The sequence below is a fragment of the Oryzias latipes genome, chromosome 6 (assembly GCF_053564925.1).
Source record: "Oryzias latipes strain Hd-rR chromosome 6, Olatipes_Hd-rR_3.1".
NCBI classification, from domain to species: Eukaryota; Metazoa; Chordata; class Actinopteri; order Beloniformes; family Adrianichthyidae; genus Oryzias; species Oryzias latipes.
The window spans coordinates 14,476,308-14,498,062 of record NC_136242.1 but is presented as its reverse complement, the minus strand read 5'-3'; the positions used below and the strand labels follow the sequence as shown (position 1 = coordinate 14,498,062).

Sequence of the window (21,755 nt, the reverse complement as noted above, 5' to 3'; positions counted from 1 at the left end):
AACGCAATTCAAAAAATGTGCGTCTTCCCAGGCCGGTTAACAAAGCATGCCCGACCTCGCTGCAGGTGTTCTGATTGGACCGCTTTGCATTTGCTCCTGCCTTTCCCCACCAGCAGTTGTTATGATTGGATGTCATCATCAAAGGGCATTTTTGTTTCGGTTTTATTCGTTGACGAAAATGTAAAAATATTTTGTCAATTTTTTCGTATCTTTTCATTTTCGTTGGGGTGGGAAAAAAGGTCGTTAACGAAAACTATGACGAAAATTTTTTGTCAACGAAATTAACACTGACTCATAGTTGAGGTGCAAGGATGATGAAAATTGCAGGCCTCTCTCATCTTTTTAAGTGGGAGAACTTGCACAGTTGGTGGCTGACTAAAAACTTTTTGCCCCACATGTAGAGCAGCATGTGTGGCTGAGAAGAAAAGAGCTCATCTATTTTGATCTAGCAAGGCACCAATCAGGAAGCTTACACACATAGGTGCAAGCACATGCATCAGTGGCCTTGCTGTGCCAACAACGATTTTTTTTATTATTGCTTCCAAGCATACTGCTGTGCACCATGGAAGCACATGGTATTTGATGGTACTCTGAAAAAGAGAGGGCAGTAGGTGGTGGGGGAAAGAAGGAGAGTTGCCATTGACATCCATGAGGTCTCTTGTGCATGCATTTAAAAGAGGGGAAAACCCATTAAAGAATTGATCTAATTTTAGTCAACTGTTTAAGGAAAGGTTCAAAGCTTTGGCAGCTATTATTTGAAAATAAATCGTGTATTTGACAGGCAGCATATTAAAAAAAATGTTAGACCTCTGAGAAATTGTAACTTAAAAAAGCAAAAGAATCTGAGCGGATGTGAAAGCTCTCCAGAACTCTAGTTAGACTCTAATCCAAGGGTTTTTCTCACTTGCAAATGATCCCTGATGTGGTTCACCTTCAGCCTGTAAAGACAAAGACAATAACACCATGCATTATTAAATACAGCCTTCGCTGCATTTCCAAAAGGGTTGGAAAATGTCTAATATTAGTTTTATCCAATTCTGACCCTAAAAAAGCAGCTGTACTAGCTGCACGACCATGCTTGCACGCCCTGCTTCCCCACCCATCCATACAATGCTGTCATGCTTTGAAAGACCCTAAAAAAAAGGGCAGCTGAGTGCACTCACTTTCTTAGAAAGTAACTAAAAATGCACAGTTGTACATGACCATCACCTTTTTCTACCTGTACCGTATTTTCTGCACTATAAGACGCACTTGAAAGCCCTAATTTTTTCCTGCAGAAAAACACAATGTGCCTTATACTGTATATGGATTTATTCTGGTTGTGTTTACTGATGTCAAAGGGATTTTGAGAGGTACACGGTGCTCTCTCAAAGTATTTGGTTAGATGTTGTAAATATGACAACGCGGCTAGTGTGTAGCAGAGTCTGTCTGTGTTTTTTTGTTTTTCTTTTTACATGTTACTGACAAGGTTGAAAGTTAGTGTAGTGAAAGTAACCTTTTTTTCCAATATCAATTTTAAAATGCTTTAATGTGGCTAACCTGTAGCGGCGCTGAACTGTGTTTTTTTTTACGTGTTACTAATAAAGAAAGGAGTTTGCGCAGTCACAGTGACGTTTGTTTTAGCGGTTTCTTTCTGGTTTTTTATATGTTGCAAACAAGGTTGGGGGTCACAGATATTGTAAATACGCTAATGTGCCTGATACTTTTAACATGGCTAACATGTAGCATGTTATAAACAAGTTCTAGAGTTACTGTGAACACAGTTAATAAAGTCTGGCTGATAGACGGACTAATCTCTTACTTTTCCGTCTTGCTTAATTCCCCTTTATAATCCACCGTGCCCTATAGTCTGCAAAATAGGATACTTAATTTTCCACTTTAGTCACAATACATAGCAATATTGAAAAATGTCTTACCCCTCATTACTGAGCAAGAGCTGGTTGTTGGCTTTTTTCCCATAAAACAGGGCCTCATGCCCTTCATGCTTGTCATTGTTTGTGTGCATTTCCTCCTATAGCTTGTATAGAGGACAGGAAAAAAGGCAGCAGCCTGACGGTCCTTGATGTTCATGTTTTATAGTCCCATGTCAATGCATTGTCTGTTAAGTCCTTTTGTTGCCTCTGGGCCCAATTAAGACCTCAGACCAACTTGTTGACTCCAAATAGACCCTTGTTTGGGGAAGAGAAGGTGGAGTGTTTCCAAGTGTCAGAGACATTTGTGTGTGTGTGTGACTCTGATTTAGCTTGAGAGATTTGCCAAAAAAAAGAGCGCACACAGATGAAGACAAACACATTGGCTACGTAAAAAAAAAGTACAGACTTTTACACAAAATTTGGATTATTCATTTAGACAAAGGAGCTTTCTTCAGTGGAGAGGAACTCCTCTACTCCATCCATAGCTGCAAGAATTTAAGAGCACTTGACACCCACACATACACGCACACACACATCCAGACATCCACTATAAAACCACCTTTAAGTCAGTTATTTGAAGTGAAATAAATACAATTCCAACTAGTTAGTCAATTGTTTACTTGCTCATTCTTCAGTTTCGGCCTGGAAACGTTATCCCTGAGCTAACCAGCAATACTTGTGCAGATTCCTGAGTCTACACACTACAACACTCAATTCCAAACTATTTTTGTCGTTGTAAAAACTTTGTCTGGAGAACGTTTCTAACTCAATTTTTCTTCTTTTTAGTGTGATTACAGAAAAGGGATTATTCTGATAATCACTGTTATGAAAGTGCATTTTTTCTGAAATCTACCTCTCTTATAATGGAGCCAATAATTGCTAAATAAGTGATAAATACTGAGTTGTAATTCCTAGTGTGTGTTTATTGAGGTCACGAGTTTTATTTCACGTAATGGGACTCAAATGTACTCATGGTAGCCCTTTTATGACCTTGATCTTTATTTTGTATACATGTTTTCTGACTTTTAAATGACAGTTTAATTAAACGTTTAAACTATATGAAAGCACTAACGGTGCTGAAATATCAACAAAAGTGCATGATAAAGGTTAAATCATTATTTCTGTTCGGTTTGGTTCAGGGGTTTTATTCTGAAATAAGTACAACTAATCTTTTTCATAGACATACACATTGTATAGTATGCATTCCATTTAAACAATTTTTTGTGAAAAAAAGGTATTTTAATTTGTTTCTTTGTAAACCATCCGTGTTTTCATCTTCAAAATACAGTTCATATTTATTAGGTTTTTACTTAAGGGAATCTGTGATGTCAAATCTGCCATTCAGACACATGGTGTCTGGACGGCTTTTAAAAGCTAGATGGTCCTGCACTATATACTGGTAGTTTTTTAGTAATTAAGGAGTAGGGAGGGAATTCGGGCATGGCCTATGAGTGTGTATGGGTCTGTGATTGTGTGGCCCTCCAACAGGCTGGCAACCTGTCCGTGGTTTACCCTGTCTTCGCCCAAGAGTCACAAGGTTAGGCTCTGGCAGCCTGTGATCATGAAAGGGATACAGCAGGTTAAGAAAATGGATGGATGGATGGATGCATAGATGGATGGATGGATGCATGGATGGATGCATGGATGGATGCATGGATGGATGGAAAGACCAACTCTGAAGAAGTTTATATCTACATTAGCCATAAGAAATGTCAAGTTCTTGATTGTGCTCCGCTTTCTTTTAGGAGTTCCTTCAGTGTTCTTAGCTGTGAGCCCCTATGCTCAAACCCTAAAAGTCTGGCATTCTGGCTAAACAAATTTAGGACATCAAGTCAAGGTAATAATCTTGCTAATATGCAACAAACAGTTGTCAACTGACAAATTACAGTGGGAAATATAATATAACTTCATCAGAGTTCTCAAGTTCCTTACTAGCCGCAGCCTTTTACTCATGTGTCACATACTATTACTTAAGTATTTTTTTCTTAAGCAAAATAGCTGTCAAGAGTGTTTTGGACTCAGTGTGTCTTAAAGTGTTGTCATTTAAAATAGAAAGTGGATAAAAAGAAAACAAATGTGTCATGACATTGAGATTGGCAGGTGATCAATTTTTGATACAAAAGCCAGAAACTCACTCATAGAGGTTCTTGGCCAAGTCTGCAACATTTATGCAATAGCTCCTTTCTACGTATATGCAATATTTGTGCAACATCTGTGCCATGTCTGCTGGAAAAAGTTGCCTTTTTTTATGTGTCTCTATTGGTGCTGTCAGTTGATGTGCCTCATCAGACTTCTGTAAATGTACTGATGATGGTACAAACTCAGAGGTATAAAGTAACAACAGGTAAGCTTAGAATATTGTTTATTTTGTTTAATATTATTGATTTCAAAATGAGTTTAAATTGCAGTTGTAAAAAAAGGACTAATAAACTTGCTGAACAAGTTATGACAGCAGGAAACTACATTGGAGCCTGCTGCAGCTGACTGTGGGAGTCACCAGCTGATTCTCAAGTAAAGAAGATCATATTACAGCTAAGCTGAAGGGGTGTTCATGCCACTGGGGGGCCATTTTGGGGTCCCGGCCGCTATTTCCTGGGCCCCTCTTTTCCCACTATAGCCTAGGTGGTAGGGGGCTGGAAGGTCTTGGCTGCACCCTCATAGTTACAGTATGATTTGGGGGGCGTTGTTATAAACCACATCTCTATTTTGGATTTCTTGGTTGGTTGAATGATTGAGACGTGGCCCAGTTACCCTCTGGGTGGTCCTTGACTCCCTCTTGGGTTGGTGGTAGACAGTGCTTTGGAATGTCAGGATGTGGCAATGCCTTCCACCAAGGACAGATGGGGCATTCAGGTATATGGAAGCTTGGATCTAAAGGCTTTGGTCATGGTCTTTGTGATCCAATGTCTTCTTTCTCTCTGGATCTGTCTCTGAGTGGTCTGATTTGGACGGTTATGAGCTCCTGTTCCACGGGGGACCCTGGCTACCTGTGCTGCCTCGGTGCCTGCTGTGGGCTCTGTTTATGTCTAGGATTCACACCTTTCTTTCCACATTAAGCCTTTAACAGCAGAGCTTTAGCTCCAGTGTTGACATTCTTTTGACTATCATAACTCTTCAATTCTTGACAAAATGATTGTAATTCCAGTAGATTCTAAAGCAGAGAAAAACAGTTTTGAGCTGATACGACACACCTTACAGTAGTGAAGTGCTTATGCAATCATCGTAAATCAGCTGATTCTGTCACAGAGAAAAGCAGCTAAAAAAATGTAAAAAATGGGACGGTTTTTCTTCAGAAATGTAAAATGTAACAATATGTAGCTGATGTGTGTTTGAAGTTGTGTTTTGCTTCACGTCACATACTGCCGGTGTGTTAATCCAGAGTAATACACCAGTCTTCTAGTTGTATCTACAATTGTGCCATCGGTGATTCTGATTGGCTACAGGGTGTCAATTACGTAAGGGTTAATGGCCGACGAAGTGTGCGTTATTACTTTTTAACGCAGGCCATGGAAGCCTGAACCGTCCGACGCGATAAAAAGCCTTAAAAAGTAATACAGCACACTTCAAAGGCCATTAACCTGCTTATACCATGGTCACTTACAAAAGCAATACATATTATTGCAGTCAAGATTCGGCAAAATATATATATGCTGATCTTTCCAATGGGTTTAATAAAGCATCAGTTCAGAGAGAAAGTTCACCTCCTACCACTTGTTTTTGTCCAAATGATGAAGCAAAAGGTTGTTTTAAAGAAGCCGGCGCAGTGATACAAAACATTTAAGCTAGGTGACCGGAACTTCTTTTTTCACCGTTATCAGGTTTTAATGCACACCCAGCAGCCAATCAGAATCAAGTATTCACCCGGACCATGGCATAAAAAGTGATAATGCACAGTACACTTTCCCTTTGAAATTATACTTTGCATCACTTGACACGTGACATTTAGCACATATACAACTTTCCTCCACTGCAGCAGAGCGAGGTTGGTGCCGGCTCAACATGTCGCAATGCATAAATAGCCTGCATCTTGTGAAAAACCAAAAAAATAGCAATATTAAGCTGCTAATATTTGCTTAAACATTCATTTCTTTCGTGAGTGACCATGGTGTAAACATGATAACGCCTGCCGATATGTCCAGTATCAGAAATGAATGGACTTTGCAGTAAAAACCGACCTCTGTCACCTTTAAATCCTGATCATGGAATTGTTGCCCTTTTTTTTTCTAAGATACTACGGCCCACAAGACGATAGCTTCAGGAAGTGAAAGAAACGTATAGAGCTGTGTAGACCTCCATAAAGAAACTAACTCAAGAGGCCTTTAGGACAAAGATCGCTGTAAATGCGTGTTCATTTCACTCAATTTATTTTATGTTTAACAGTCTTCCTCCATGTCAACACAGGTTCATTGCTTTGTATTTCAGGTTTTTTGGACTTCTCTCAACTAAAACTAAATTTGGTTTTCTTCTCATTTCTTTTACACCAGGCTGCAGATTTTGGAGTTCTTATCTAAAGGGCTTCACTGTGACAAGAGGCTGAAAAATAGAACACATATTGTCTGTGTGTCCTGAAACACAGTAATGTTTATTAAGACTGAACTCTAGCATCAATTTATCCATCTTCTGTACTAACTTCACTCTGGGCGCCGCTCCAGTCCATCAGGAGAAGAAAAACAATCGTGCACTCTTGAACTCACCCTTGCGCCTTGGAATGAACCTAATCTTGCAATGTCATTTTTGTCTTTGTTTTGCAGCCTGACTTGCAGCTCCAGTTGCAAAAACATTTGTTACCACAAAATGTCCATTTTTAAGTTTAACTCTAGCCTTAATCTGTCTTCTGTTTTTGTCCACAGGTTGTCACATGCACAGAGATCGGCAGTAAAAGTGCTGCGCAGAATGCAATACTTTGTTGCAAGGAGGAAATTTCAGGTAAATAAAAAGAAAAGGGAATTCTGGGAGAAAAACACAAACAAATGAAGAGAAAGACTGATTGAGATTTAGAGAAGTGTAGTTATAAAGAAAGAGGAATTGTTTTTTTTTGGGTGGAGGGCATTCTTTTAGCTGGAGCTCTGCTGTGTAAATGTTTGTGGATGTGTGTTTGTGTGTGAAAGCCTGAAACGTCCAGGTCTTCTTGTGTTCTCCGATCACTTCGGAGTAAAACTCTTCACTATTTCAGGGAGCTTCGTTGACGTAAACAGAAGGTCGTACCTGCAGAAATTCAGATTTCCCGCTTTACATTCGATTCTCTCAATGAGTACATTTATTATTAAAAGGAAATATGTTTTTCAAAACGTTTAAAAATATAGCTCTGTTTAATAAGGTCTACATGTATGTTTATTCGCTCCAACACTTTGGTTTTTTAACCATCTCATGTTACGTTGAAAGTCCAGAGTTCATGGGGTTCGTTCGGATGCCCCTTGTATCAACGTCATACCACACAAAGCTGTGAAAGGGCCTTAACAAGATTACTCCCTACATGACCATGCACTTGTCAGTGTGCACTCACATGCGCACACACAGACACTCAAATACCAGCAGTGAGTTAACAATGAACTCTTTGCACCCAAAGGGGGTTGGGGATTTTTTTAGGGGGCTAAGCAACAGAGGTAGTGGTTGACAATGGCTTTTGTGTCCCACCATGTGTATGTTTTTCTGTGTGTGTGTGTGGATTCACAGCAAGCGAGGAAGCCCTACGATGTGCGAGACGTGATCGAGCAGTATTCCCAGGGTCACCTCAACATGATGGTTCGCATCAAGGAACTGCAGAGAAGGTGGTGCCAATAACCAAGTCGACTGTAATGCTTTTATTTTTTTGTCCCTTATTCGTCTTGGTACTGTCCAAAACGTTTTGTACCTAATGAGAGTTATATTTCATTCTTTCTTTGTACAAATATATTTATTGACTTTAAAACAAACCGGGGATTTTCCATTGCTACTATTTCCAAGCCTAGCGGCTCACCTCTCTCAAGTGCAGACAGCAAATTTTGTTGCACTCAGTTGCGTGTGGTAATGGTGTGACTTCAACTTTAACTCTTTCATCTGCTTTCATTAGACAGATTTTCTTACACCTCAGAAAGGTCATCAGTTACAAAGTAAAAAATCTTTATAATTGGCTTATGATTCATAAATGTATTTCTTTTATGTTTCTGTTTTTTAGTGGTTAGCCTCGTTTTCTCATTAGCTTATTATTCAACTGATTTTCTGTTTATTTATTTTTTTATATATATTTCTGTTTGTAGGCTGGATGGCACTCTGGGGAAACCAGGAATGTTTCTTCCAGGTGAATAGCAGTTCAACACAACAGTATCTCTCATGACCCCAGGTTGTTGTGCTGCATTTGTACTTTACGTGTGACGCCATGTTCACACTGGGCTCAGCAACACACGTTCAAGCGACCACTTCCAATTAAAAGTATATGTTAGCGCACATAATTGTGTGTTTCGGGCTTCCACGTTTAAAACTCCTGTGTTCACACGTCGCTATTCAAGTTTTAAGCCACTAAATGTGCATTGACAGCTAAACAGTTGAGCTTTGACGAATTAGGGATTTGGATTAGCGACGTTTGGATGGCGTCCTTTTTCATTCATGGAAAGAGCCAATCATTTAAAAATTGATCATGGAGGAAGAAATAAGTAATTGTGGTTTCTTCCTAGCCAGAGTTATATGAGACAGTCTTTCATATTTCGGAAAAGAGCTGTGAGAGAAAAAGCCTGGAGCAAGATTGCAAGAGCTGCACCGCTTCAACATCCACCACCAAACGTCTTCCGACAGTGAAAACATCCGCTATTATCAGGAAGCGACAGTCCAGTGTGAACACCATATACTAAAAGCATGTTGAAGAACTCGTGTTTAAAGACTTGCGTTCACCATGTTCAGAAAAGACTTTCTAAATTTAAAGGATAGTTTAAATCCATGTAGAAAAGGTCGTTGCTGTTTCTTATACCTTGAACCATAAAAAAGTCCTTACACTATTGACTGTTACTTATCAAAGATCTTTGTGTGTATTCATCTTTGTCATTTTTGTTTCCTAGGAAAGGGGGAAGATAAAGAGTACCACACTATAGGAGCCCAAATGATCAGACTAGAAGAGAAGGTAGGCACGCTCCAGTTTGTGGGTGTTTTTAGATGAGTTGATGAGATTAGCAGAGTTGCTCAGAAGCAAAGGTGTGCATATTTCACTGCACAGCTGTTTTTGTGCGTGTGTGTGTAAGTGTGACTTTGCCCGTGTCAATCAGTATCAGATGGTGCATGAGACGAGATCTTTGGATAACTTCCACTGTGGCTTTTTTTGCTCACTCACTCAAGCATATACATACGGTACCCTCTACAAACATTGATTCAAAAATAGGCTAACTTTTTGTATGATTTTTTTATATAATTTTAGACTGTCAATGCCTAGTGTCATTTTACAATGGTTTATTTCCTTAAAATGGAATGTTAACGTCCTGGAAGGGACTGAAGGGAAAAGTTGTTTTGCGGTAAAGCATCGCTGTAAAACATCCACTGTGTTAAAACCTACAGGCATGATTTACTGCATTCTGTGATAATGATTTAATCCCAAAGATGATCTTAATGATACTAGTTGGTAAAAAAAAAGAGTGGGGTGGGGTTGCTTTGCACCAACAGTTCCGCCCACAATACAGAGGTGAATTTCTAAGAAACTCTGCAGAAACTATGCCTTATAAACGACACCAATGTTTTAATTTGAGCTCAAAACAGCAAAATCAAGACCACTGGGAAAACTTTTAAAATAGATCAAAAGATGATCAGAGTCAGTTTCTAATTGTTTTTTTGTTTTGTTTTTTGGTTTCAAAGAATAATTTATAGATATGTCTGAATTTTGCAGCACTTTTTTTTCCTTATTCCCAAATCAGAAAAACAAAAAATACTGCTTCAGGAATTTTATCTGTTGTTCGTCAGAGTAGTAGTTATTTGGCACACTTGTTGTTACCGTTTCCTTTTTTGTCAGAAAACGTGTGTTTTGAATTGAGTTCCAATTTTCATGTGAACTTGCTCTGGCATGAAAACAGCTCCTATACAATAGAACAATGGATTCCACTGCCACTTGTTCCCCATTTAAGTGAGCCAACGCAGGATTTCCCTCACTTGCCCGAATATTTACCTTGTGATCTCGACGCGCTCATTAATGCTGCAGTTCTTGAATGCTTGCATGTGTTGGTCGTTTTCAGACCTCTTTGTTTTGGAGAAAGGGTCAGTGATCCTCAACCAAAGATTTCTAAGGTCAAAACCCCTCCCCAAAGACATTTTAGTCTTAGGTACAGGTGATTTCATTCAATAAACAGTGGTAAAAAGCGTTAACAACCTTATTCTTATTTTCACCCAGAATCCCTGCATTGTTTTAAGTAGAGTAAAATATCCCATCCCTGCCCAATCACTTGTTTTTTATTGTCAAAACCAGTTTTTTAGCGATGCAAAACACTGAAAAATAAGACATGCCTGCCATCCAGAGCCATCAGTCCTTCCTACTATAATTACTACTTGCTACAGTACACCCCCCCTGCCCTGATGAAAGTGGCTCTTTTTTTTCTTGTTTTGATGGTCCTTGTAAAGCTGAACACCTGTTGCATGGTGTGGGGGCTTCCTTTTGCCCTGGTTAACAGGTGGACGAACCCACTGGCCCTGTATCCGTTTACATTCGCCACAAAATGGATCATGTTTTCATCCAGAGGTCTATAGTTGTACTTCTGAACCCTTGGCTCTTTTGCTGGTTGTTATTGTTGCAATGATTTAAAATTAGGGATCAACAGTTGTTGATGGTTATTAGTAAGTGATTGCTGTTTTGAGTAAGTCCCGTTGTTGGATTCTCCTTAAAACTTTGATTCTGTCCCACAGGACAGCATTAATCAAGACCCTAAACACATTTTTGGGAGGCAAAGCCTTTCTGGTGAAATTCACATGATAGAAAGAGGTGACCTTAGTTTTTAACGTCTTTTTTTGCATTTTGACAAACAATTTTTTATACCCTAATTAAAGTAGGTTGTAAGCTTTCGTGTGCCTGTCGCAAGTCTGTTGTCTTAGTAAGGGCATCAGACCTAAAACTAAAGCCAAATCATGTTGAACATAAACAGAACTTTCATTCAGGATCGGTGGTGGTCCGGGTTGACAACAACCACTGCTGCTGCTGTTGACCTAAGACGGCAGAAAAGTGGACATCCTTTGTGTTCAAGATGGAAAGGGAACAACGCTTACAGATTGGTGTAAATGGAAATACAGGGGAAAATAGAGTGTTCTAAGAATGTTCTGGAGGAGAAAAGAGTGCCAGATAAGATGATGAATGTGATAAAGGAAGTTGTCAGTGGTTATGCCACCCAGGTAGGAGGTGAGCAAGAAAAGGGGAAATTCTGGAGGGGGATGAGGTGATCAAGGAAATCTCCAGATATCCCTAGACTAAAGCAGCATAGAGTTGATGAGGAAGTAAATTTGGTGTTCAGATTGGGTGGACTTTGCCAAGAAGATGGTAAAGGTGCTGGTGAACACGTTTTTCCAGAACAAAAAAAGAGGCATTGGGTGACATACAGGAGTGGAGGAAGGAGCACACAAATTGATCAAATCTTGTGCAGACACTGCAATCTGATCAAGAACAGCGACTCCAAAGTGATGGCTGAGGAGTGTAGCCAGACAGCATAGAATGGTGGTGTGTAAGATTACTCTGGTGATGAAGAAGATGAAAAGGACAATGGCAGAAAGAAGACGGAGTGATGGAAGTTGAAAAAGGGGGAGTGCTTTGTGTCTTTAAGTTAAAACAGGCTTTTGGAGATCAGGAGGTTCTTCCAGATGACTGGACAGCTACAGCCAAAGTGATCAGGGAGACTGGGAGGAAGGTACTTGGTGTTTTAATGAAGAAAGCAGATAAGGAGATTCGGTGGTGGAACAAATAAGTTTAGGAGTATTTTAAAAGAAAAAAAAGGAGAAGAGAAACTAAGATGGAAAGGATGTGCAGCAGGTTACAGTGACTAATGGTGCCCCTTTTTAAGAAGAAGGGAGACATGCAGAGTTGTGGAAGCTACAGATGAATAAAGCTGATGAGTCACACAATGAAGTTACGAGAAACAGTAGTGGAAGCTAGACTGAGGCCATAAGTGAGCATTTATAAGAAACAGTGTGGTTTCATGCCAGGGAAGAGCACTACAGATGCAGTGTTTGCTTTGAGGATGATTCCGGAAAAGGATAGAGAAAGTCAGAAGGAGCTTCATTGCGCCTTGGAAGATCTAGAATGTGACGGGAATGAGGAAGTTTTATCTGGACTGGGGACTGGTACACTCAGACTGATTAAACATTGACCAATCAGAGACTTGGAATGGATATGATTTATCTGGTGAACCCACATATGGCGAGCAGCCTGACAACACCTGTGTTTGTTTTTCAAATAAAGATAAACCAAGGTCACTCTCCTGATAAGATGGTAATCCATATGTGCCATTGCAAGGATGCCAGCAATGAATTGAACAATTTCCGTTATAAGCCCAAATTGCGAAATTTGCACTACTTCAACATTTTGAACCAAGTGTTTTCCAACTGTGGGTGGCGGACATGAGCTAATAAACAGTAGAAAAAGAAAAAGCCTCTCCCTGCCTGTCCAGTGTGAACCCCATGGGCTAAATGTGCGTTCTTGAACGCTCGTCAATGCCTGCGTGTTTTCAACACTGACACCAACCTCAACCGTTGGCAAGGCGCAATGTAGAGTTCAGTGTCTTGCCCAAGGACGCTTCAACATGGTCGGGCGAGGCAGGAACCCAAGCTATGATACTCCAAAAAAGGTGGACTGCTCTACCTCTGCACCACAAGAACAAGGCCCAAGATGACAAGAACCAAGAAATAAAACAGACGGGCCAAAGGGCTTCAATCCTCACAAAAAGTGGTAATATTAAATGTTAGGGGGAGGGGATTCCAAGTAAAAAAAACAAGAAAGTTTTTATGTGAATTTAAACACAAAGTAATAAATCATCAAGTTCTTTCATTAAATCAATCCCTGAGAAAAGAAACCGCAGTATTATAAAAACAGAGCGACATTTAATTATAATCAGCTTATGTAAAATTCATGAAGTATCATTTAGAACACAAAGACTGTCATTTGTCATTTTGATGAAATTAACATGGGCAGTAAAACCAACAAAAAATTAGCTGAATTTATAAAATCTTTGAGTTGCACTACTTTTTGCATGCTGTTCAAAATAGAAGAGTTACTGAAAGCAAAATGTGACTCAGTTGAACACATTTCAAAGCCATTTCTTTCCATACATTATTCATGAACTCTTCACCTAGATCCTGTTACATTTCATTTCTCCACGTTGTTGTACACCCTCTGGCTCTGGTCGAGTAAAGACGAACTGATCGCTTGTCTGCGTATTGTCAGTAAATCACTTTTAGATGAATTTATCTTCAGCAGACTGAATGAGGATACAGCCATTGTGCATCCTGTACAGCTTAGACAGTGATTTATCGCGCACGGACAAAGAGTCGCATAGATCTGCACAGATACACTCAGACACCAGCACGGAGTTGATTAATCACCAATGTGTCTTTCCCCCTACTCCCGAGAATGAATTCTCTAAAAGTTACTTGGAAACGTAGACGGATGGCACTCCGGCAGTGGGTTACAGATGTCAGGAGCACTTGATGAAAAATGTCTAAATGACAAGCTCTGGATGTGGCCTGTCACTGCAAGCTTGAGGGTAAAATCAACTTGGCTTAAGATTGACTTTTTAAACTAAAAAATAAACACTTCTCATTGCAGTATATTTTATAGACATGAATGTGTCTAATTTACAAAAATGTTTGGGGTAAAATGTTTTTTTTTCTTAATTAAATGTTTAAAAACACAATTATATAATATGATCTTCCCATCTTTACTCTTAAAAACAAACAAACAGATAGGCTCATTGTAAAATGTTCCAGCAGGAGCATTGTAAATCTTAAAATAATATTTTATAGATTAAAAAAAATGTGGTTTAATTTCAGTATCCAAGAAAAACTGAAGTATCCCCTGCAGACCTGCAGAGACTAGTCTCTGCATGAGACATCATTCACTGTTTATGACTCTCCGAGCACACTGGGTTGAGCTGAGATCACACTCTGAGGGTTACCTCACCTGGCAATATTAGGGCAGTTCTGCTGTGCCGTGCACGCCACATTTATATCACATAGATCTAGAATGAGGTGCGCACGGAAGAAACTGAGCACTGACCCTAATAGCATCTCAATTAGGTAAGTATGTTGTAAATTACAGCAAGGCCAAATACTGCGAATACTTGAGGGTCGAGACAGAAAGTCGTGTTTGCTGGGAGTCCATCTGTAAGGCATTTAGGGCCCCACGTCTCTGAAAGCACGGCTCTAAGGGGGGCAGGAGTGTGCGTGCTTGTGTGTGTGTGTGTGTGTGTGTGTGTGAGTGTGTTTTGACTGGTTAGGTACAGAGGCCTTACAAGACAAGAGTCTGCTGCTGTAAACAAACATGTGCATGCACGCTAGTAAAACCGTATGCATGACAATATTCAAGCACACTCCAATGCATAACGTAAGAGAATACACTTTTTCACCATTTCATTTTAGGCATTAACGGTTTGAAAAAATGGGAATTGTATGAATTCTTTGATTGCGTAAGATATAATTGCAATAACAGAGTGTAAAACACTAATTCAATTATGATTCTACAATGTCACTTTTTTATAAATAAGTTTGAAAAGGTTTATCTATAATTTGAAGATTTTTTAGATAATTCCACGATTTAAGAAAAGTTTTTTTATTTTTTTATTTTTTATTTTATTTAGAGAAACAATAAAAAAATTATTTAAACAGGCATTTTCTTTTTCAAGGCCATAGAAAAAGACTGGATATAAGAACTGGACTAAGTCACCCATTCCTACTCGCGTTCCAAATAGGAAGTACCTGCTGGTTCCAAGAAGCCAAGAAGCTTAAGACTTCCATCAAGAAATAAACAGCTATTACTAAGTCATTCTATTTGTCAGAATAACCATTTATGCTCTGATATCTTTTTTTTTTTACCATGTTCTTGCTAATCCTTTTTTTTTACGATATTTTTTCTTTATTGCAAGTTGTTCAAGTTATTCAAGATCAAAATTGATCATGGAGGAGAAAGGAATAATTGTGGTTTGTTCCCTTGAATTCTGTGACACCGAGTCTTCAGTAAATGGAAATAGAGCTGAGAAAGATTTTGGGGGGAGATGTTGGAGATTTGCACCAACACTTTGCATCAAGTCTCTTCCAACTGTAGGTGACAGATATGCGCTAGTAAACAATAGAAAACAAAGAAGAAGCCTCTCTCTGCTCGTCCAGTGTGAACACCATGGGCTAAACACACAGGAATGCTGTTTAGCGTGTTCTTGTACGCACATCGCATGCCCGGTGTAAATGTAAGATAATGGTGACCGGCCACACAAACCTTGCTCTTCCATACCCTTCTTCTGGGCTATTGTTGTCACTCACCACTGTTCCACCATCCCACCACTTTTTTTTTCCATCTCTTTTTTTTCTGTGCACATTTGGACTCTCACTGAAACTCCCCTTTGGTCCTGTTCCATTCACAGCACCTCTCTGCCCTGAGAGCACCCTGACTGTTTAGCAGTGTTTGATAGATATTTGTGTGTGTGCATGTTTGGCTACTACGTGCTCCGCAGGGAGCTGGACAGACCAGACTGGTCTAAACAAAGAGAGGAAACTTGGCAAAGGAAGCGTACGCACACAGACAGACTTACACACAGTTATGTTGCAGAGACCGTGTGGACAGCACTCACAGAGTCTCCCTGCATGTCTGGACTTGGTTCTGGATAAGTGCATGACACAACAACCCTGCATACAGTTTCTATTGTTTACCGTTTTTGATTTTATCTAGCTTGTTGAGTTTCCTCCTACAAATATGTCTTAGAGTGAGTCTCCAAAGTCTCAAAGCTGCACTCCAAAAACAGGGCACCTAGAAAAAGGTCCAAAATTCTAAGAATAAAAAAAAAGGTTATTTTTTACCAATGGGGTAAGAAAAATGGCCTTACCAAGAATTATTATGTTAAGAAAAATATACTAGCCACTATAACATATTTTCTTAGATTATTTTGACAATAAAGAACTTTCTTAAGAAGATAATTTTTCTCACAAGACAGAAATTCTAATTACTTTCTTAAGATTCAGATTTTGCAGTGTCTGCAGATGTGCTCCCTCAGCTCGGTTGCAGTCGTGAACAACTTTTATTATTCTTACAAGGAGTTTATTATAATTCCTCTACTCAATCATTCTCCAGTGTTAAGACTCAAACACACCAAACAGGGGGTGCAGTGGCATCAGCTATTTGGTAATCGAGTAACAGAGTTTCTAATTGTAGCAAGAGAAGTAAAGAGCCTTCAAAATGCATTTAAATTGCTTTTCTTTTCTGCATTGGCTCATACCTGTAACCCGGTGAAGGCAGCTAAGGGGTCAGTAGCTGTGATTACATGTTAAAATTGTTTTGATCGGATCAGAAATCGGATTAGAATTGAACTGTGAACATGGGCTCAGAAAAACTTTGTCCGATTATAACAAACATTTACATTTATTTAATGATTTATTTTTCGGTCGCAATAAATCATTTTGACACGCGCAGAACTCTTTAAAATACCGGAAACGACCATAGAAGAAGAAATAGTGAGTTCAGTTGTAAACAAACAAAGCTGCGGCATCGAGCGAGACGATTTTCTAATCGTACTTTTATTATTGTTATGATTATTTTTAAATGCCTGTTTGCTCATAATTTTCTAAATATGTGCAGCCAGGGTTTCATTTTTGGCCAAACGGACCCGCAAGAAGGGTTAGCCATGGATGAACTTAAGAAATTCTTGCAGGCAATGTCACAATGTCCATCTTGGCTGCATGTAAATATGTGGGAAGAACATCAGTCTTTATTTTTTCTGGACACGATTGGAAACACAAATTCACGTGATTGTTTACATGGGGACTCAGGACCATGCAGAGCTGCATTACTGCACTCAAAAGCCGCCTCCACCAGCTCACACTCCATCCCAAAGCCGCTCTTCTGCTTAGAGTGCGGCAGCTCTCTCACGCAGAGCAGCCGGACGGACTGTAGTCCGAGGCCTTCTCTGGAGAGTGCACCGTGACAAAGCACCCTCCCCTGCCTGCAGGCACAAAGCTACAAGTTCTGCTTCTGTTCTTAGATACACGGTTTGGTCGCACGGAGACGCTGGCCGGTCCCATTCGCGCTCCAAAGCTATCTCTGGAGCGCCACACTATCTACACATGATGTAAAACCAGAGCAGTGGTGACAAACTATCGGAATAAACTGTCGGATTGACAATCTGCATAACCCAACTATCTCGATCGTAAAGAAATTTTGATCCGAACGAATCTGATCGGGGCAGAGTATTCGGAACGGTGTGTTTACATGATGCATTTTTCTTCTGATCAGGCGTTCTTTATGTAACCACAGCTAGTGTTATCGCTCAGTCACTTTGGCACACAATTGAGCCAAGAATGGAACCAACATCCTTCAGAAGAAGAAACTGCCACACCCCGTGGGGCGAACACAGAATTTATTCTACCTCTCTGCCTCAGTCTAAACCATGAAATTTAGAAAAACAAGCCATCCGTCTAAATCCTACAGTAATACATTTAATTTTTTAAACACACATGTTACTATAGATTACCTTTTGATCTCACATGTTTGGTTGAATAGACAGATCTCAATACCACTGCACTTCAGTGAAGCCACTCAGTGTGACCAGACTGTGTTTCTGAAGACTGAGCATTAATTCTTTTCATTAAAGACCCACTCCAATGAAAATGGTGTTTTTTGGTGTTTTTAACATCTTCTTGCTGCTTTTTTCTGATAAAAAGAGGACGAGTATAAAGAAAATTAAGCTTAAAATTCCATATCTGAATATTTCTTTACTCAAATTGTTGTGAATCAGGAGCAGACGAAAAAATGCTTGTATTTTTTTGTAGAAACCATGATGCTCCCTGCTCCCCTCCATTCTGATGCATCCACTTGTAGAGGACTAGATCCATGTAGGTATTAGTTGTCCTTGTCTGAGTAAAATGTATGCGGTGGCTGTGTGACACGGCCTTTAGTAAGAAGGGATCACATTGACCTTAACTAGGATGACCCACTCTGCATCAGTGGCAACAAAGGTCAAGAGTCATAAACTTAAGAAAATCCCATCATTGATGGTTGTAAAATAGTTTCTCATGGGTTGTTAAGGTAGTGGAGTATTTTGTGGTGTGATGAACATGTTGTATTGTTTTTTGCCTTCTTATTAGTGCTTCATGGTCACACCCACATGTCCGCAGACAACCCCTTCTGAGGTTATTTTACACACTATTTTTGGCTTTTCTCTCAGACTTTCTTCGGCATCAAGCAAAAGCGGCTCTCTCACATCAACACTTCCCACCATTGATGTGGTGTCCTGGTGGCTTTTTGAAGTCCGCAGTCTGCAAAGGGTCTTGGCGTGCCGCTGGGAGAGTGATAGTGCAGCAGAAGCAGTGTGCTGTTTGTAGAGCAGCCCAGCATTAAATCATGTTTCGGCTGTGCGTTGGAGATGAAGCCCCTGGCAGCTCCCAGACGGCCTTTGGCTTTGCCTCCCCTCTCCAAGCGCCACTCTCTAATTTCAGGGCCTGGACTCTGCCTACAACTGTGTCTTTACCACATTCCCACAAACCAGAGACGGACAGTCTGCCTGCATGTCTGGGTGCTTGCCCGCCATCTCCCAGTCTCTCTGACTTTCCATCCCTCCCTGTTGTTGTTTCTTTTTATCTTTCTCTTTTTTTTTTGCCTGCTGTCCCAAACCTTTTCTGTGGATCTTGGTCTGTCGTTCCCAAAGTTTGCCCTCTTTCTTCATGTCTGGTTCCGTGCTTTGGGGATTACAGCTCTGCAGTCTCACTGGCAGTATCTAAATCATGTAACACTGCCACTGTCTCTTGTCAGTGGTTTCACTCCAGCCTCCGTCTGCATATCTATAGCTCCCAGTACGAGCCCTCTCATTGGTTGTAAATGCCCCTTTCACGTTTTCCGTTTAATTGCCCCCCTTTCACCGAGCCGGGGGACACATTTTTTTGCCTACGGGTTTTACTGTCTTGGCCCAATATCCGAGCTACTTTGGGTCGCGCCACTAATATACTTCCACACAGACCAGTTCATAACGAGCTCGAAGGTGTGAGCTTACTTTAGCAGGTTTTGATTGGGTCATGAAGCAGGGGTCTGAGTTTTATAGGAACGTGTAGTCCCTCTAAAATCCAGTGCACAGAAACCCTGGTGCCACCTTCCTTTTTCAGCGCTGTTAAATCATCCACTGCATGGAACCATAAACCAGCTGTGAATAATGCCAAGCAGTATAAATTACACCAGAGGCCGTGGGTGTAAATGTCACTGCTGTTAAGTCAAATTTGTGCTCAGGAAACATATAATGGGCAATATGTGTTTGTTTATTATTTAGGTGATATTGTTGGTGGTTGGGGCTCGGGTAGATTTGTTGAGATTAAATTCAGAATTCTACAAAAATGATAAAATTCTGGAATTGAAGTTTACACTTTTCAGGGAATATTATAATATGTTTAATATTTTATTTAATATAATATATTTAAATACTAAAATTTGGATTAAAGGCAAATATATGAGGTGCAAGTAAAAATTCTTAGTTGTATATTTAAAAGATTTCCTGAAAATGTTCAAAACATTCCGTTTACTTGTGTAAAAGTAAAAGTAATGTAAATATTCTGATTTCTGTTCCTGAGCGTTTTCTGAAGAAGTCACCACCGGTACCGGTCCCTGGGACAGTTGGTACCGGGCCACAGAGAAAAATAATTGTGATCATTTTATTTGAGATCTGATTCAGAAAGAAGTTTTATTTTGAAAAAACGAATGGATATTCCCCACCACATCCGACTCATTTTTGATGCATGTCAAGTCGCTCGGTCACGTGTTGAAAATCCTAAAACAGCTGTGCGACCGCTAAATTTGACCCTCAAGTTAGCAGAGTCAACAAAACAAAAAAACGTATTAGACAGTTTCTTTTTGCAGAAAGAGCCAGTACAGAAATAAAAGAGTCGTCGACTTCAAAATAAAAGAAAGCTGCTTTTAACAGACAAAAACCAGGAGTTTTTACTCCAGATAGGACTTTATTGTGACAGTTGTTTCCGCACACCATAATAATAATGTAGTATTTACTAACCAGTTGTCTAAATTTACAAGGACGCAGATAATAAAGTTGCTTAGAAACGTAGTGAATGTTGTTTTTATACTTATCTGTCGCAACTTAAAAGTCGGACAAGACTGAAGTCTGGACACGATTTTTATAGCTTCCACTTTGACAGGTATGGGTTAAGTGAAAATCTCTATCATATTTTAAAGGTTCCTACACAAAATCTAGTATACGTATAGAGTTTAAATCAGCTGCAGTTATTTTACAGAGGATGATGATACATTTTATCCTCAAAAGTTAAGGGAAACTGGGAGCTAAATTAAAAAAAACGTCAGCCTAGGACAGGTCGGTCGGTTAAAAAAAGGTTGCGTGGCCTGACAAAGTTGGGCGGCCACAGTAGCAGAAAAAAAGTTTTTGTCCAGCCAGTAAAATGACCCTGTCTTGATGCTGAGTCATATATTCCTAACATCTTTTTTTTTAGCAAATAACACATATCAACCTTTATATATAGTTTGTCCCGCATATGACCCCATGCAGAAAATCATGTTGACATGGCGGTGACCTATGGGGTTATGAGCTCCCTGAGAATGTGACGGGATTATTAGCATGCATAAGCATTACTATTTTCACATTTTATTGCTTAGGATAATTGATGTAGAAGGTCATTTGGCCATTTCACACTTTGACTGTAACCAAGTAAGTAAAGAGGAGTGCTGTTTTCAGTTGCAAGCTTTTATGCATTTATCATAAATTAAATAAAACTCCACATTTGGTCTTTTAAATATATAAATAAACATATGCAGAGAAGAACTATTGGCTTTTTTTTTATTTAACTTGGAAAAAACCATGTATAATCTTAGTGCCTCTGCATCTGTCAGTGCACAGATTGTTATTCTTTTATACATTTTGGACAAATTCCATTTTTTATAAAAATGATGAAATGGTTGTGAAGGAGAGAGACTAATGAAAATGCCAGTGGAATTGTAATGTTTGAGTCATTAGATTTAAGCCTCATGGTGGCACTGTTCGTGTGTAGAAAAACTTGAAGGGGATCTCTACGGTTGATGCATTTATCTTGATCTGATCTGAACGTCTGGAACTGATTTCAAACCTACAAAAGGGTTTTTCCCTTCTTCTTGATACCCAATCAAATACATTTTTGGCAAATGTTGGAGTTATGGAAGACTGTTATGCTGCAACCCCAATAGATCATGAGATGATGCAAAGAAGATTTACTAACGCAGACACAGGTAAAACTATAGATGTGTGAGACACTTCTGGTTCAGACATTGGCTTTTCAGCGCCTTTCACACAGACACTTGCCTCAGGCATCAATAAGGTTTCTGGAGGTCACTGTGAAACTTTAGTGTTTGCAGCACCAAGTGTTTGTTCAATTTGCTCAATTTTGTGTAAATTCTTTTAGTAGTTTTATAGTTGATAATAAAGGAATTTTTTAATAGGAATTTCAGTGTCTTCTTTTTTTATGTTTTCCCAAGAATATCAATAGTGGAGAACCCACAGAGTCAAATTTGTCTGCATTTTTTTCCGTTTCTTTACCTTTGTGTATTTTTTTATTTTTTTACATTTTTAATTTTGAATTGTTTTCAATTTAATTTTATGTTTTTTCATTTTTTTTCTTTTAATCTATTTTATTTTATCCTATTTTTAAAAATATTTTAACTGTATGTTTTAA

At 39.4% G+C, this 21,755-nt stretch overlaps 1 protein-coding gene across 6 annotated transcripts in view; it reads left to right on the top strand.

Moving 5' to 3' along the window:
- The window catches only part of kcnq1.2 (potassium voltage-gated channel, KQT-like subfamily, member 1.2), a 201,959-nt gene that overhangs the window by 123,779 nt on the left and 56,425 nt on the right, over positions 1 to 21,755 (top strand). For 5 of the 6 annotated variants that reach the window (XM_011475895.4, XM_078949288.1, XM_078949286.1 and 2 more), the window contains 4 exons: positions 6,764 to 6,839; positions 7,587 to 7,681; positions 8,150 to 8,190; positions 8,942 to 9,003. In XM_011475895.4, coding sequence (XP_011474197.1) covers positions 6,764 to 6,839; positions 7,587 to 7,681; positions 8,150 to 8,190; positions 8,942 to 9,003 — 274 coding nt within the window. Of the gene's footprint in view, positions 1 to 6,763; positions 6,840 to 7,586; positions 7,682 to 8,149; positions 8,191 to 8,941; positions 9,004 to 14,740; positions 14,877 to 21,755 lie in introns of those variants that run through there. The other variant, XM_078949287.1, reaches the window with a different exon arrangement.